Source organism: Amblyomma mixtum, chromosome 7 (assembly GCF_055824585.1).
Source record: "Amblyomma mixtum isolate Tamu chromosome 7, ASM5582458v1, whole genome shotgun sequence".
NCBI lineage: Eukaryota > Metazoa > Arthropoda > Arachnida > Ixodida > Ixodidae > Amblyomma > Amblyomma mixtum.
Window position 1 is genome coordinate 27,757,934 of NC_143018.1, and position 16,829 is coordinate 27,774,762.

At 47.5% G+C, this 16,829-nt stretch overlaps 1 protein-coding gene across 1 annotated transcript; it reads right to left on the reverse strand.

The window, feature by feature from the left end:
* Positions 1 to 519: 519 nt before the first annotated feature.
* Positions 520 to 9,683, reverse strand: LOC149335432 (uncharacterized). Its single transcript, XM_089553804.1, has 7 exons — positions 9,578 to 9,683; positions 8,241 to 8,447; positions 6,290 to 6,751; positions 4,669 to 4,962; positions 3,723 to 4,049; positions 2,759 to 3,079; positions 520 to 1,475 (listed from the first exon to the last, which is right to left on the reverse strand). The coding sequence occupies exons 2-7, from the start codon at positions 8,380 to 8,382 to the stop codon at positions 1,231 to 1,233; spliced, it is 1,791 nt and encodes a 596-aa protein (XP_089409930.1). The 5' UTR covers positions 8,383 to 8,447; positions 9,578 to 9,683; the 3' UTR covers positions 520 to 1,230.
* Between the last annotated feature and the right edge of the window lie 7,146 nt (positions 9,684 to 16,829).

The window sequence follows — 16,829 nt, forward strand, 5'->3', positions numbered from 1 at the left end:
ATATTTTAGTAATTCTCCCCATCATGCTTACTATGAAAAGTGGGGGCTGGTTGTGAAGTAATTAAACAAAGATGTATTCACTCCCAGTCGCAAAATCTCTGCAATGGCTTGTCTTGTGCTGTAATACCAGAACTTGCAGCATGGAGGTGAAGCATGTGTTCTCCTGAGGCTATCACTGTGCACCCAGAAGACGATAGTCACCCCCGACCTGCGTGGTCGAATTGCCTGCGCTGCAGAGGTTTCCGGGGAGGGGGGACTCGGTTGCAAGCTAGGATAACAGCGGATGGAGAAAATTTCCCGCAATATCCGGCGCAAGGCAGTTTGGAAAGATCCTTCCCGGATAGCCTTGACGCTAGCTTCCATGTAACTCATGGAGTGAGAGTGGCTACTCCTGCCACCTCAGAAGTTATACTCAACTGAGCATATATTAAAGGGGCCCAGAAACGCAACTTTATTTGACTGTTTTGCCTGTTGATCGCATACAGTGAGTTACAATGGTAACGCCGGTAATACCGCATATATTTTGTTTTTTAATATTTTAATGTCCTACCAAAAACAAATTCATGGCTCTGATGGTGTCCCCACACAGTGGCGGGTTTTAGCAGCGGATATGACATCACCTGGCGCGAGCTTGATGATTGACAAACTGTAAATCTACTGCAAATTGTGTGAATAAATACAGACACTTTTTGTCACCTGTCGGTGTTTTATATTAGATCAACAAAAACAACTTGTTTGTCTTAGATAAAAGCCCTGCAAAGCAAGTAAAATAAAAATACACCACCAGGGGCTCCGGCATGTAAACGACGCTGACAGTCTCAGCAAGAACGAGTTACAGAGAGCAGGGAACCATGGAGTTCAAATTTCCGCGACGTGCTCTGGCAGGCTGTTTTGATTGGTTGTGCCAGGGACCGTCATTGGGAGAGCGAAATAGGAGTGGGAAGCCCCGCCAAAATCGAGTTGAGGGCAGCGTTTTGTTTGCTTGTATTTTGAGATTTCTTCATTGAATAACTCCCGTTCCTGTGCATCGATTCCTGTAATTCTTTTTGAGTCAGCATCTGTGTGACATAAAGAATCCACCTGAAGTATAGCAGGTATCCCCCCAAGCAGTGTTTCGCAGCCCCTTTAAGGGATAAGGCAACAAACACCCAGCACAAGGATACCACACGCGTCGTCACATCGAAGGGACGTGAATTCATTGTAATCCGCTGCCCACCGCGGCCACTGTTTTCAGCAGCATTCGGCTGCTGTGACGTACGACTTCTGGTCGCGGATGTACAATGAGTCTGCGTCTTTTGCTTTGGCACAGCCACCGCACTCACTAGATGACCGCCTTGGTTTCTTCCATCGCTCCTTGAAGGCGTGGACGAGGTAGATGCCGAGGAAGGCCACCAATGCTGCCGCCACGGCGCACGTCAGTACGACGATACTCAGCGTCGTGTTCCAACGGCCTGGCTGCGTGCTTCTTGTCAAGTCTGCAATATGAGTTACCACATTTCATTAAGCCTACTGTGAGAACATGGCTGCGGACAAACAGAAGTGCCACTTTCTGTGCCTACTCATCGCATCGGTAGATTTAAGGGGAAGCTGCGAGAGGCTGTGTGGGGGGGGGGGGGGGGGGGGGGGGGGGGCGTCGCTAATGTGAGTGCGGAATTTGGCATGGAGAAACCAGATAAGATTGGATTTTCGCGACACGGAAGGTAAAAGAAATGCATCAAGCAAACAAAACCCAAGCCCCTCGTACTCCCTAACAGTTGCCCGGAAATCAGCGCCTGACGCATGAATTTGGAATGGAAATCAGATCGAGAGAGGCAGCTAAAAGTATTTGAGACAAGATTCTTAACGAAGTAAAACACGCATTTCAGTTCCCTGAGCTACTTGTATAAATGATTTCTTAGAATATTTCTTACAAGTACAAGATAGGATAGAACCCAGCCAGGCTAACTGTAAATAGCAACTTTATTTGCGTCGATGAGTAAAAGGTAGCTCTAATCTGCTTTGTTGGCTCCATGGCTGTGGCGCTTTGTCATTGTGGGCAAGGCGACATATTCCATGCCATCCACTACAGCCTCATTTCGATGAAACAGAGAACCCAAAACAACTTGTGTACAGATGTTTGGGTATACGTTAGAGAACCACAGGAGGTCAAAATGAGTCCGGAGCTTTCCACTATACAGTAGCTCATCTGAACAACTGTTTTTGTGCTGTTGTTTTCGTGAAACGTGTGATGTTCATCATTCTTTTTTGAAATTTTCTGATTGTCCCCAGTGCGAGTTCGCACTCATCCCTCTTTGCTGCTCAAACAGGGCGGTGTATTACAGTTTCGCTAAGATTTAGTTCTTTTTCCTTCTTGTGTGATACGGATTACGGCCTAATAGTTACACTGGAATATAACCACGCGTTTTCTGTGTTTGTATAGGGGGAACATTTTATGTGTTTGTTTGGGTTTAACCTCCCAAAGCGACTCAGGCTATGAGGGACGCCGTAGTGAAGGGCTCCGGAGATTTCTACCACCTGGGGTTCTTTAACGTCCACTGACATTGCACAGTACACCGGCCTCAAGAATTTCGCCTCTATCGAAATTCGACCGCCGCGGCCGAGATCAAACCCGTGTGTTTCTTGTCAGCAACCGAGTGCCATAACCACTTAACCACCACGGCTGTACAATGGACATTGCTTAATTGTTGAAGTGTGTAAGTACTTGATCGGAGAACCTATCACATTTTTATCGAACAGAAACTTTCAGAGGGCTCCTCACCGTCTCGTCCTTTAAGAGTCTGTGCCAGGCCTAGGGTGCGGACGTAGGTGCGAAAACTTGCATCGGGAGGGAGTCGAACCACGACCAGATAGTCGGTAGAAGGACGCAGTCCAGTCACGAATATTGGAGCGCCAAGATCAGGGCCCCAGAAGCTGCGCTCGGACCTGTTCTGTGGCCCGGCGTCCAGGACCTCCACCAGAAGCCGCCGTGGTTCTCGCGGCGAAGCCGTTCCATTTGCTCCAGGTGGTGTGGAGCAGAGAAGCGAGAATGACGTGTCCGTGTAGTTGCCCACGGCGCATGTCAGGCCTGATGAATGCTCGCCTGTTGGGACAGCGGTTATTTACAGGATGTTGGGGAAACCAGTGTCTTAAGATGGCGGTGAATGATTCATGCCGTGCATATGAAATTATCTTGTTGTGCATCACTACTACGAACATGACATAAGGAGGAGCTAGCACGGCGTCTCGAGCTCGCGAGACGTAGGATAAGGGGTTCAAACCAGATAACTAATAAAGAGAGAGCTGGAGAATAACTATAAAGGAATAAAATAGAATATTGGCATTCCTATTCATAGCGCACTTAAGTTCATATCGAAATCGCATGGGCTATCATTTTAAAGCTTATTTTCAATTTCTTCCATTATCATTTTAATGCGTTAGCATTATAGTCTACAATGGCGGCGTGTGTCACGAAACTCGCCGATTGGGCGAAGAGGTCACGTGGCCTTGTGACGTCTTCATAACTCGTACACCATGGCAGGTGGCAACGGGCCTAACTGGTTGTCAGCAACCTGTCCCCCACCGTGACAGATGAGGACGAAATTGATCTTCGGTTTAAAGAAGTCACGTCGCCGTTGACGTCATCACAACGCACCCACGTTGGGTGCACATCCCGATTTCTATTTTATATTCCCACGTGGCAGTATATGGCAACTGAAGTCTGGATAACAAGAACAACGACGTACCCTTATGCGTGAATGTGAAGCGACATGGCTTTTTCTGCGTCCCCACAGCGTTCTCTGCCCAGCACGCGAGGACGGCATCGAAAAGGGAAGCGTTGGCGAGGACCTCCAGGTAGCTTGAGAACGTGATGAGCGACCTTGAAGTTTGTTTTGGACGAGGACCTTCTGGACTCTTCGCCGACGTGTCTGGAACGTGTGTGTTGTTCTCTAGAATCCAGAAATAGCGTAAGCCGTCTTTAGGATCTGCCTTAACGTTGCATGTGACGTTGAAGACCATGTTTCTTTCTACGTGCAACACCGGCTCCTCATCCGGATCACAAGTGGGAGGATCTGCAATGATGAAGGAAGGAGACTGTTACACAAGTATAGCATTTAATGCTGCACAGTGACATAACACTCTACCGAAGAACTCCATTCTTGAAATACAGAAGGGGGAGCGGGGAACGTGATGCAGGTAACGGCATCGTATGAAATCTTTTTCATTTAAATGCAGTGATCGAGGGCTCTTAGATGTCACAATTCAGGTGACCGCGCTTTACTGACAACCAAATGCCACTGGCGGTATCCGAGCCCACGACCAGAGCACGGCGCCTGGCATGCTCTTAGTCTGCGGAGGTTGTCTGTCCAGATCCTCTTGGTTTCAGCTCGTCTTTTCTTCTAATTATTTCGAAATTATGCTATATTTCAAATACTTCTTTATGTATCTTCTTCGCAATGAACAAGACCGTAAAAAGTGTAGTGACATGCCCTATGTTTTTCGGGGGGTCTGTCTAGTAAATATAGCCTAACGAGCCCGTCAACTGTGATTACGCGGCGCTCATGTTATGGTTCACGCGCGCAATACCCCATCGAAACTAATGGATGAACCTAAGATGTAGCTTGATTTCCAGAAATCACCCGGCGCGTAGGACGATTTCTCAAGCAGGTTCTGGGCACTGAGTATACTTACATTTTACGCGAAGATACAACGCAGTGCTCTCGATTATATCGCCGGTAGCCCCGTTGACTCGGCAGGAGTAGCTTCCAGAGTGGCTTGGCTTGACCCGGCGCATGACCAGATAGCGCGATGTTATCAGCGTGCCCTCGGCAGGAGCGTCCTTGAGCTCCCGGCCATCGTGGAGCCAGGTGACGTCCCCGAGTCTGGAGGGCGCAAGGACTGAGCACTCCATGTAGACATCGGTGCCCTCGGTGATGTGGCTCGCGTTGAGGCCCGCGCCTAGCCTCAGGCTCACTTCCGGCTTGTCTGCGCCAGAGATATCGTACATCGAAACAAGAAAACAAAGTAAAAAAACCGGGCATCCCAGTGGATGATAAAAATCGAGATCTTCGTTTCCGTTCTTTTTTTTTTTCCCCCGAATCGACTCGTAAAATCCGGAGACACTCTATGAGCTCAAATTCGGCTAGAAATCGGGTTATTCAGCAAGACGTTTCATACTTTAGCTTTTTTCGGCTTATTTTTTTTGCAGGATATCGCAACAGTTGGTGCTGGTTTTTCTTTCAGAACAAAGTTATCTGTATTTCCTCATTATTTCACTAGCGATACGGCAGTGACAGGTTTCACTAAACTGCTTACGGTGTCAAGTGTTTTCTTTCCTCATTTATTGCAATTACATTGTGTCGTACATTACCTTTCCACGTCCTCACTTCCGCATCCGTGAAAGATCTGGCTGCCTTTGTATACTGCCGTAATATTCGGTCAATGTCGCAGAGACCATTTTATATCTACAAGAGACTTCTAGCAGTACGTCGTTAGCGCGGGTAGCGCGTGATACAATGACGTTACTAAGACGTCTGGTCAGTACTTGCATTTTAACCTTGCTATACTCATATGCGCTTTTCACGTTTGTCTGCGAACAAAGCCGCGTCATGAATATCTGTAACAGGCGTTTAAAAGGGTTTAAAATCAGCACTAAATTGGAGACATACTTCTGGAATAACCAGAATGGATCCGTTAATTTTCGTGCGGTGTCTTGACTTTTGCGCACTGGAAAACTACGCCCACTTTTTTTTTTCTTGCGCGTAGAAATTGGGTTTAACCCTGTAATTAAGGAATTATTCTCGTGTTTTAAGAAATTGGTAAGACGTGCTTTTACCTAAAAACCACGTGTAGAGAGGATTAGTCATGAGTCTTGCACAGATATATTATATACCTTGTTGCCTCTCCAACTTGTGAATAGTTTGCATCCACTTTCGTTCTCAAATTTTTCTCGAGCGCATAAATTCAAACCTACTTCCGTTCTTTTGTGTTTGCTACTACTCGCCTTAGTTAAAATTTTCATTCCCGCAGATATAAAATAATCTTTATGGCAAAATTGTGCATTACTGAAAAGAGAGACGACGTAATATAAGAAAGCCAATAGAAAAACGGCAACATGCAAAAGTTTTCTAGAATTTACGAAACGTGTAGGTTTAATGAAAAACACCGAGAGAACGCTCTAACGGATCACAAACGAACGCAAGAAGCTCTTATTGCGATTTTTTTCCGCGTCTTGCGCGATCTTCGGTCGTAATTATTGATAGGAATGTTAATGCTTTCATTTAACTGCATCCATGATCCGCAAGTTGCTCACCTGAAAGGTCAACCGCCAGGTAGCGACTGAACTCGCGCCGACCTCTCGGCAAGTAGCTGTTCGTGGCACGACACTCGAGCAGCTTTCCCGCATGCTCTAGAGCCGGCAGGAGAAGCACGCTCTTCGTCACGTTGTCTTGAGAGCGAGTGTGACTGAGGTGGTCGCCCAACGGGCGTCCGTCCAAGAACCACGTCACGTTGGAGTACGGACGGCTTCCGGCCACTTCGCACTCGAAGCTGCGGGGAACGTAGAGACCTTCGGCCGCATCACGTTCGGTGTTCAGCGATGACTGCGGAGATGTAAGCCCGAGGAAGATACCGGATCCAGCTAATCCTTTTGACCGGGATGATGTCCCAGCCGAAGTCCCAGGTGCCACACCGGGGACGTGGGCTTCCATGACCCAGCCAGAGGTCTCGCCTTCACCGTAAGGCCAGCTCCACAAGGAAATCTCCGCAGGCGCCACTGCGATTGCAATAACGAATCCCATTAATTACATAAGCTGTTTCTGTCGCTCGTTGCCGACACAGTGTCGATAGGAGAGCTCGCCAATGCAGCGTATACAGGGTGGGAAGCAGCGTATACAGGTTGGGAAGCAATCAAAAGAGCACTGCTAGGAAGCACTTAACCAAATATTTTTGTTTTATTGGTCGGTACTGCCCAATCAACGAATTTGGGTGTGTTAACGATACCCTTCCTGCGGAGATGGGATGGTGACTAGCAGGTATTTATTTCATTGTCTTGTGAGCTGTAATCATTGAACAGAGGATGAACACCACCCAATCTTGTACCAAGCTGATGTGCGAGGCGTATACTCGCATCTGAACTGCTAGAAGGAATATCATTCACCGAACTTGGGGTTATTGCACTGAAGAGAAAGTACAAGTAACTACAAGTGGGTCACCGCTTGAGTTCCCAAAGCCTTGCTAATAATGTGACCTGCAAGGCGACTCTAGACCTCTCATTGCCTGAACTCCACAATCTGGATGATCATGACCTCCTTTTAACAAAAAAGGAGCACCTCCGGCGCCGCACACGTGCTCTCGTCCCTGAGTGTGCGGTATCCCCCCTCCGTGATGTTACCCGTACAGAGGAGGTCACTCTGGTCACTCTTCGGAGGATCCTGGGTTGGAGTTGTCCTCACTCCTGCCGTAACTCGAGAGTAGCCCATACTACAAAACTTGTATCCCCCCCCCCCCGGGTGTCTAGTCTGCATATCCCGGAGTATTTAGACCGATATTCACCACCTGCTGCGGGTTTTCCCTGAAGCCGAGGTCAATTCTGCGCCTGGCCGCACGCGGGTCTCTTGCTGAGCTATGTTTCATCGTATATTCATCATCATCATCGCCCTGACTACTACCACTGCAGCGCAAAGGCCTCTGCCAAGCCTCCCCAATTAACCCTGTCCTTTGCCAGTTGCCTGTCCGGAGCCAGAAATTCTTAGCACCCTCCGCTGCGTCACAGGTCTGACCGCCGCCTTGGTCATTTGCTCCGCAGTCGCTGGGGACTGAGGGCCGAGGGTTAATTGGTTTGTTTATAGAATGTTGCGGCCAAGTACTACACCAGGGTGTCTAAATTCTGTTCTGGTCAACAGGATATTGCGCTCGTGAAAGTCTGTGTGTCTCTTTCTTCGTCCCTTGTCTGTTTATTTTTTTGCGCTGAATTCTATTTAACAGGATATTGCTTCTATGCAAAAACCGCATTACCACTCACTCCTCGAGTTCATTACACGAGACAACCTTTTTATATTTGTTTTACCACCATTTTCTTTCATCAATCATTACATACCCATTTTATGTCCTGAGGCATTAACGTCGCTTAAGAAAAATTTACGCCAAGGCCTCAACCTGGTGCTTCAAACACCTAAACGCCGCTAATCCTTCGCGCTTGCGCCATTCGATATCACCTCCGGCAGGCGGTGCTCGAATGTTTTTCTCCAGTCGCACGTACTTACGAAACATGTCCAGGAGCACCCAGCTCTCGACGGGCACTGAGACGTCACTTGTCGCCAGGCAGCTGATGTTCCACAATAAGTGCTCGCGGCGTAGCGGGCCCAGTTCAATTGTGGTCGCCCAGCCGCCGCTAGGTGTCGCCATGGTGCCAAGCGACGAATTCAGCACCTCGCTGCGGTGCTTCCAGACAAGCGTCACTTTGTGGCTGACTGTGAAAATAGCACGCATCAATCAATACGAGCACAACAAACACGTGCAGCTCATTCTCTTCGAGGCCGCGTTTGAGTCACTGAATAGCAATGCGCTGTTCAGAGGGTTCCCTGATTTTTAGACTTGATATGCTCGTCCCGTGAGAGACTAGACAAACGCTACCATTGAAAACTTTTTTTTTTGGCCTGGGGGGGGGGGGGGGGGAGTGAAATCGTTATAGACGAGCTGGTACTGAATGGTTTCCTGCACTGGGATAGCAAACAAGTTCATTCCGGCTATCAGGTTCGGCGATGCAGTGTGCGATGTCGAACGCGCTCGTAAAACTCTTATTTTTGATGAAAATATATATATTTGCGCACCAGAACTAATGAGCACGTGAAAACATAATAAAGGTTTCTTATAACGCAGAAGCACAAAACCCAAGCTTAGAAACTGATTAAAAGAACTTCTTACCTTTTATCATGATAAAGGTACCATCATATTATCAATTTTATTGTTTACTGTTGTTACCTGCGGACTGTGGTTTGCTAGGAAGGAAGTGAGCTTCATTCAAGATCTATGTTTCCAGTGTTAAAGCGCCGGAAACTGCAGAACCATGCTGTTCTAGAACATGCACCGGAATTCAAGACTGCTCACGGTCTGTGTGTTTGAAAATTTGCGAAATCCACGCCGAGTTAGATAACTAATTCAATCTAGTTTGCGATGCTAATAGCGAAAGCGTATTTATCTAATCTGCATTAAAGACCCTCACATAAACTAAATCATGCTGTGCGAGAACCATTCACGAGACGCTACTTATCCTCTTACGCATAATCAATTATCTGCAGTTCATTCTTGCAGACCTCACAAACGGGGAAGATTAATCCATTGCAGTGTAATAGAGCGTCAAATATGCACTTCAGCGCTCTTCCGTTAATTTACTGATGCTGTTTTGTCATACTGGGACATATGAGATGTCTTAGACAGTAAAAACACCACTTTATTCAGAGACACGAATAAAGACAGGCCGAAATTCTCCAACCGAATTTCTTTCCGACATTATAAAGACGATGAAAATGCAGCTATACAGTATAAGCGCGATCCTATCACAATCGGAAGACATTTCTTTTATAAAAAGATGACTTCTTACCCGCTGGCACAACGCAGGTTAGTCGAACAACTTCGCCCTCAGTGTAAGGTCCTGTCGTTGAGTTCGAAACAATGCCCCTGGAGTCTGTGAGGACGGGTGGCGGCTGTAGAACTGTGTAAAAAATGGAAGGGAGAGGAATTTCAGGCGCGATACTCCGCGATTGCTACTTTCTGCTGCTTAACTTTTCCGCGTGTACTCATGCTCTACTTCTATTCCACAGTCGCCACTGAGTTACGAAATCTTCTCGGCCCTACTCACAAAGCTACATTGTGATTTATGCTGCGTACTTCATAGAAGCGCTAAACCATGGGCCCTGAACTGTGACGCCAAGGTGTACTGTCAGCAACCAAATGAAACGTGAACAATAAAACTAAAATGTGTGCGAAAAAACAGAAATGTACTGGCTGCTCGAGAGGAAATACAACCGAGGTTGTTAACCTTTTCCTTACTGCCCCTACTCAGCATCGTTTGCCCGCTAACGATGATTCTGAGAACCGCTTTCAGAACTTTCCTTGTTGCTTTCGGTCACGATTACTCTTACATTGATTACTGTCACGTTTTGCCATTGGCGCAGACTTTATGCATGAATTCTCGACTTGCTTCGCCTGCACTAGTTATTTGTTACCGCATACACTTCCACATAGGTTTTATTAAATGTAAGCTCCCACAGTGTCGTCGCTAGTGTTGGTGAATATATCTAATTTCTGGGCCGGAGAGGAACCTCGAAGCTTCCCTGCACTTTCGATGCCATAATTATAGAGAAAACAAGCCGACAAGTTCTAAATATTAGGACGGAAGACAAATTACTGAGCCGGAGACTGACTGAAGCGTTTACTGACTGAAGCGTTTTCTTACTATATCTTTGTTTTCCCGCCGGCACCCGTTCATACCGAGAAAAACGAAAGCGAATTTAGATGCGGAAGAGGGTGGGGTGGGAAAATGCGAAAATTCGTTCGGTGATGGGCTTGCGTCGACTTAATCGAGGCTGATTATGATGATGATGATGATGATACCCATGCCAGTAGCGTCCCCGCTGAAAAAAAAAAGCATCTGACACTTTTTAGTACGGAAGCACTACTTCGCGAGGTCTAACCGTCTTCTCGAGTTTGTGTGAAGATTGAGCTTGAAGGTGACCTTGGGAAAACCTAGCATACCAACAGCTCACGCAGATATAAAATAAATACTACCGCGACTTACTTTCGAGTTCGCGGCGGCACAAACAGATCAGCCTCGCTGGCCATTGCACGGCGGTGGTGACACTTTTATTAGAACATCCTTTCTGTTAGGCGTTCAGTACATCCCAAGGCGACGAGGGCACGTTGCAGTCTCAGATCCAGGGAGGCGAGCCAGATGGGCCACGGTGGGGGTGGGGGGAAAGGATAGGCGGGGGACTGGAAGGGGTCGTGGCACTGTGTAAGGCAGTGTTCTATGTCTGCATATGTGTGTGGACAGTTCGGGCACTGAGGTGTGGAAGTGTACCGGTATAGGTAAAGTTTGGCTGGTGTATGTAGGAGATTAAACTGTATTCGGCGAAGAATGCGAGCTTCACGGATCGATAAGGATGGGTGCGGTGGTGGTAAATCAGCTAAATCCAATTTTTGCTGCGCGTAGTATTCGTCGACAGTACATTTGTAAGCCCTGGCTGCCTGCTCCGTCGGTGGGCTCGTCCATGGGATCCCCGGCGCCCGGTGTATAGTTTCGCTGGCCGCTGCACGAGAGCACTATGCTATCGCAGCAGCCGATCACGCCTCGTGTTAAACTGCAACACACTTTCGCTGTGCATTGCACATCATCGTCCGCTCCCATCTACAGCGCCAAAAGATCAGATCAACTTAACCTCGATCGGAGCTTAACCTGAGTCTAATATCGCCGCCGGACGTGCCGACGAAGCAGCAAAGCAAAACCAAGAGCGAACCATTCCAAACAAATGCTTTCGCACGTCTACTCTGTTTAGTTCCGTTAAAACACCACCACCAGTCGTGTTGCGCAGACGAGAGGGGCTTTATTGTGAAGTATAGGTAGGAGGACCTCCCACCTACAGCTGTTGTCCATGGTTGAAAAATAGCGCACAAAAGACTAGAGAAAAGAGTAAAGGCAACGACAGGACAAGCGCTGAACTCACAACTAAGGCTTTATTGCGAAAACCTGGGTATATTGCGAAAACCTGGGTTTGTGCGCTGTTTTTCAACCATGAACCCATACCAACTCGCTCAACTTAACGTTCTACTAAGTCATACCGCTGTTGTGTCACCGGTGCAGAGATGAAACACCGAGCGATACATTGTACTCCCTCATTTTATTACGCCTCAACGTCCTTGGAAGACACCGAGGGAGACCTTGTTCTGTTGCTCGCTGCGCCAGCTTAGGCTACTGTGTGTAAGATCTAGTAAAAGCAACCACGCCGCGCTCACGCGTCCCACGGGGAACTCTTCCGTTCCGCTGGGATTAGGTGAGCAGTCCCAGCCCACACACCAGCTAGGTCCTATATACGCCCGGCTAACCAGTCGTGCCTCTAGGGTTAAGCGAACACGCGGAACCATCCCCGCAACATTAATCTCTCTTTTTGCACTTGCTTGCTTTTTAACTTCTGGGCCTTCTTGGTACCTCTTTATTGAGACCTGCGGGGGCTAGACACCCGCCGAGCTGCCTTCGCTTAATTACGTAAAGTATAGCATGTGCTAGAGAAGGATGTGTTAGGCGTGTATTGCGGTGCAAGAAATGCCTACAGTGAGACGAACAGCAAGCGTGCACTAATGGTGCACGGTTGAGCACCCGAAGCATCAGCTAAGACAAACGATCCTTCCTCTCTCCTCCAGTCATGAATCTCAACCGTGAAGCCTATAGGTGGTATGCAATGGCGCACAGCAGCGCCGCGGCGCTGCGTTGCACCACCGCCGGCCGCCATGATTGAGGTTGCACGTAGCAGACGAACTTTTGCTCCGCAAGCATGTTTGCTTCGCGTGCCACATTCAGACTGCCGTTTGGAATCGGCGTGCATCGGTGATTCGGCCGGTAGTCGCTGGGCGCGATAGCCGCACGTAGCTACGTTGTAAACGAACTCCACTGCGATTAGACAGCTGCGCTTGTTAGCGCTGCTCTAGTCGGCCGAGAAAACAGCCGCAACGACGAAAGTTGGTCCCGGTTTTGGTTCCCTTCGATTCTAAGATAGGAGAGCTTTCACTCTGAAAAGGAATAGGCCTATATGGAAGGGAATAAGCTCTCTTCTGTCGCACTCCTTTTTAGGGGCATGGTGAATTTCGGAGTATAACTATATGACGAAATATGCGGAACGCTTACCCCGGCAGTGGAGGTATATTCCAACTGCACAGCATAGTCCGTTGCCGTTAGCAATGGGAGGAGGTTTTTAAACGCGGAATCTGAGGTATTGAGGTTTGCAAATAGAGGAGATCGAGCGTCGATGAAAATCGTCGCTACTGCTAGAAGGTGGAATTTTTTTTCCGTTGCCAACCGCAAGTATTCTGTACTTTGAACGATGAAAAATCTATCCCAGCTTACTCCTTTCTTTTTTTTTTTTTGCTCCCTTCGTGTTTAGAGTAAGGATGCGCTCCTGTCGATATACGTGGTTTTATCTCAAACTTTTACTGTCTGCGGCTTTTGCGCGTTCCGCGCTGTCTTCATTCACTGACTGCTGTCACGCAAACTCGGGGATAACTCGGGCAAGCCCAGAACTCGGGGCATCCTGCATAGCAGCCCCGATATACAACTTAAGCGCGCTTCGCGTACCTTGGTATAGGTATGTAATGGCGACATTAAAGGTTGCTAGGATTGCAACACATGGTACAATGCAGCAACAAATGTATAAACTGGTATCATGAGCAATCTGATTTCAAGGCAAACATGTACCTTATACTTTTATACGTGAACGTTTTATACGTTTTATACGTATACGTTTTATACGTGAACATAACGTCGAAATATGTCATGCCCCTGGAAGATGTTCTCACGCTAAAGACCTGTTCGCGGTAGTAAATGGTTTGGTTTATGTGGGTTTAACGTCCCTAAATGACTCAGGTTATGAGGGACGCCATATTAAAGGACTTCGGAAATTTCGGCCACCTGGGGTTCATTAACCTGCACTGATATCGCACAGTACACGGGCCTCTAGAATTTCGCCTCAATCGAAATTCCACCGCCGCGGCCGAGATCGAACCTGCGTCTTTCGGGTCAGCTGCCGAGTGCCATAGCCGCTGAGTCACCGCGGCGGCTGCGGTAGTAAATGTTATGAAGCAGTCAAAATCGCTTTCTTCATAACTCTAATGATTCCCAACGTAGAAACACCGCTGACATACTGATTTCCATGTTCAGTCTCTCAGTACATAATATATTTCAGCGGTGAATAGCTTTCTCGCTTTATTACCCATCGGCCTGGGACAGACTGTGTTTCGGCGAGACACACTGCAGGAGTTTGGCGATTCCATGAGTAGCTCGGCTGAAACGTGGCGGGCTCCGCTCATGCATAAGCGCGTGCGTAATATCATAGGGCGAAGCTGTATCGATCGCCGGCGACTTGTGTACGCCAAGAGTTGGCAGCGGCATCTCGCGGACGCGAAGCTTGTCTAATGAAGGCAGCTGTTGCATTCGTTGCTGCCCGGAAGTCGGCGTCCTGCTGTTAATCATCTTCGTGGACAGGTCTCGAAGCGTACTTCCTACCCAGAATGTGTACGAATTACGACGATGACGCGGTTAGGTACGCCCCGTGGAACAGATTAAAAATTAAAGCGTATAACTAGTGTGTGAAGTTGGCGCTGAGGCGGAAACAACCGCACTCATAAGACAGTCTGAAGACTGATTGTGCCTACGCAGTGGATCTTTATGTGGCGTGTACCGATGCAGTGAAGCGCCGTCTGCAATAAAAAAAAAACGCAGATATTCTGCCGGCACCACGTCGAAGAAGTAATAATCAGGTCTGAACTTCACCTATTGCTTCCAGCACCGGCCCGCACATTGCCGAAATGTAGAGGTATAGAATACTTCATTAAGGGCAACATTATTATCTGAAAATAAAATCATCAGATTATACCAATTTCTGAGCCTCTAGAAAGAATAAAACTGCGCACGCGTACTAAGGCATTAGGTTTAAATGAGTACATATATTAAAATTGTTAGAGTGCATACAGATGTTCCAGTATGACCATAGAAATTTCTGGCCGTTTTCCTGTAGGCTTATAGTTGTCTTTAAAGTGGGGCACATTAAAACACGTCATAATTCTTCTCCTCCTTAGGTGCAGCAGCTGAGACATTCACTGCTTTCAGAAATATGCTAGAAAAATGTTTGTGAAATATTCGCACACACTCATGATCGCCGCATACACAATGATATCTTTAGGAAGACAATGAAGCAGAGTGGACCGATTGGAAGAGCAGTGTTTCCAGTGCGAGATTGGAGTACGGTGCCACGATCGATGCCAGCAGAAAATCGACCAATCGATTGCATATATTGCTGCCCATTCTCGATGATTAATGAGCGTACGACGGAATAACTAAGTCAAAAAATGCCCTTGTTTTCACAGGTTTAGCCACGAAGCGTTACGGTTTAATCGCTAGAGCGATGGCGATGCTTGACTGAATGCAATCAACAGTAAATGGAAGAAAAAAATGTGGAACAATCTATAGAGATGACCATGCCCTTTATGACATGCATGAAAACGAAAGAGCGCTGGCATTAAACAGAGTAGGGTACTCACAACACTCGCGTTAGCTACGCAACGTTTATTTGTGGCCAAGAAAATTATTCACAAACATGGAAACCAAACATTTAGAGCAAGTTCTTGTGAGGAACGCTGAAGACTGTTGGAGTATGTGGAAAGCGGCTCATTGAATGCCCTCTTTGAAAGCCCTCTTTTTGAATTCATCCATTTAACTTTACATATAAGCTTAAGGTAAACGGAAATTTGTGCTGATTTGTACTGGCCGTGCATGCTCTGAGCACAAAGAAAAAAGACAAGGATCGCAGGAAGGAAATTAACGCATGTGCTTATACTGGAAACAAGGAAAAAACACAGAAGGTAAAGAAATTAAAAATCTCTGTCTAACTAACATAATGAAATTTTACGTGATTATGCACCTGTCCTACCAGACAAGCGGATTTTGTAAAATTTTGTGCACCGATATACGTCAACTAGAAGGTGACCTAGCGCCTATTTGCCCCCATTGTCCTATTGATATCGCTCAGCAGTTGCGCGAGGTTACATACGAGGTCTGTTAGAAAAGTATCCGACTTTATTTTTTTTTTGCGAACACCTGATGGATATGAAACAAGCGCGCTTGCATAAGCCGACCTTGAACCTTCGTGCGCGTACAAGAATTTTTTCCCGCCTGCCGATAGCGTCAATCACCGGGACGAAGCGTTTGAGTGAGACAGTGTGCAGTGCTCTCGTCGGTTTTTTATTGCAAGGAGAATCGCGGAGCTACAGGAGCAGCGCTACTGCTTCAAATTTTGCCAGAAACTGTGCGACAGCCAAGTGGAAACCATTCGGAATATTCAGACGGCCTTCGGTGAGGATGCTATGAGCAGCACACAGATTATGCAGTGGTACAATTGGTTTAAAGTCGGCCGCACATCAGTGGAGAACGAGCCACGCTCCGGTCGGCCATCAACATGCCGAAATGACCAGGCCATATCCGAAGTGAACGCTGTGGTGATGCGGGACCGTCGTGTGACTATCCAAGAAATTGCGGAAGAGGTGGACATCAGCAATTTTGCTGCACATTCCATTATCACCGAAGATTTGGCCAAGGCGAGAGTTGCGGTGAAATTCGTGCCGAAGCTGCTCACGGTGGAGCAAAAACAGCTTCGTGTTGAAGTCTCCCAGGAAATTCTGAATTCCACAAACAGTGACCCCGACTTCATCAACACCATAATAACTGTTGACGAGCCTTGTGTGTGCGGGTACGACCCGGAAACTAAATCCCAGTCATCACAGTGGAAGCATTCCACGCCACCAAGACCAAAGAAGGCCTGCCAAGTGCGCAGCAATGTCAAATTCGAGCAGAAGACGCTATTCTGTGTGCTTGCTTGAACCGTGTATCGCTCGCGTCGTCATGGCAACGCCTTCGACGCCCTGACTTATATTTGTTCGGAAGCATGGCTGGCCTCTCCCTAATTCAAACAACCAGAATGGGAAGTGTAGGACCACGCCCGAGTGTGAAAACCCTGCGCGGATACTGTCCCGACACTCTGTTCTATGTGCTTTGTTCGTACTGCTGCAATATGCGGCGCTTCACCAAAGTT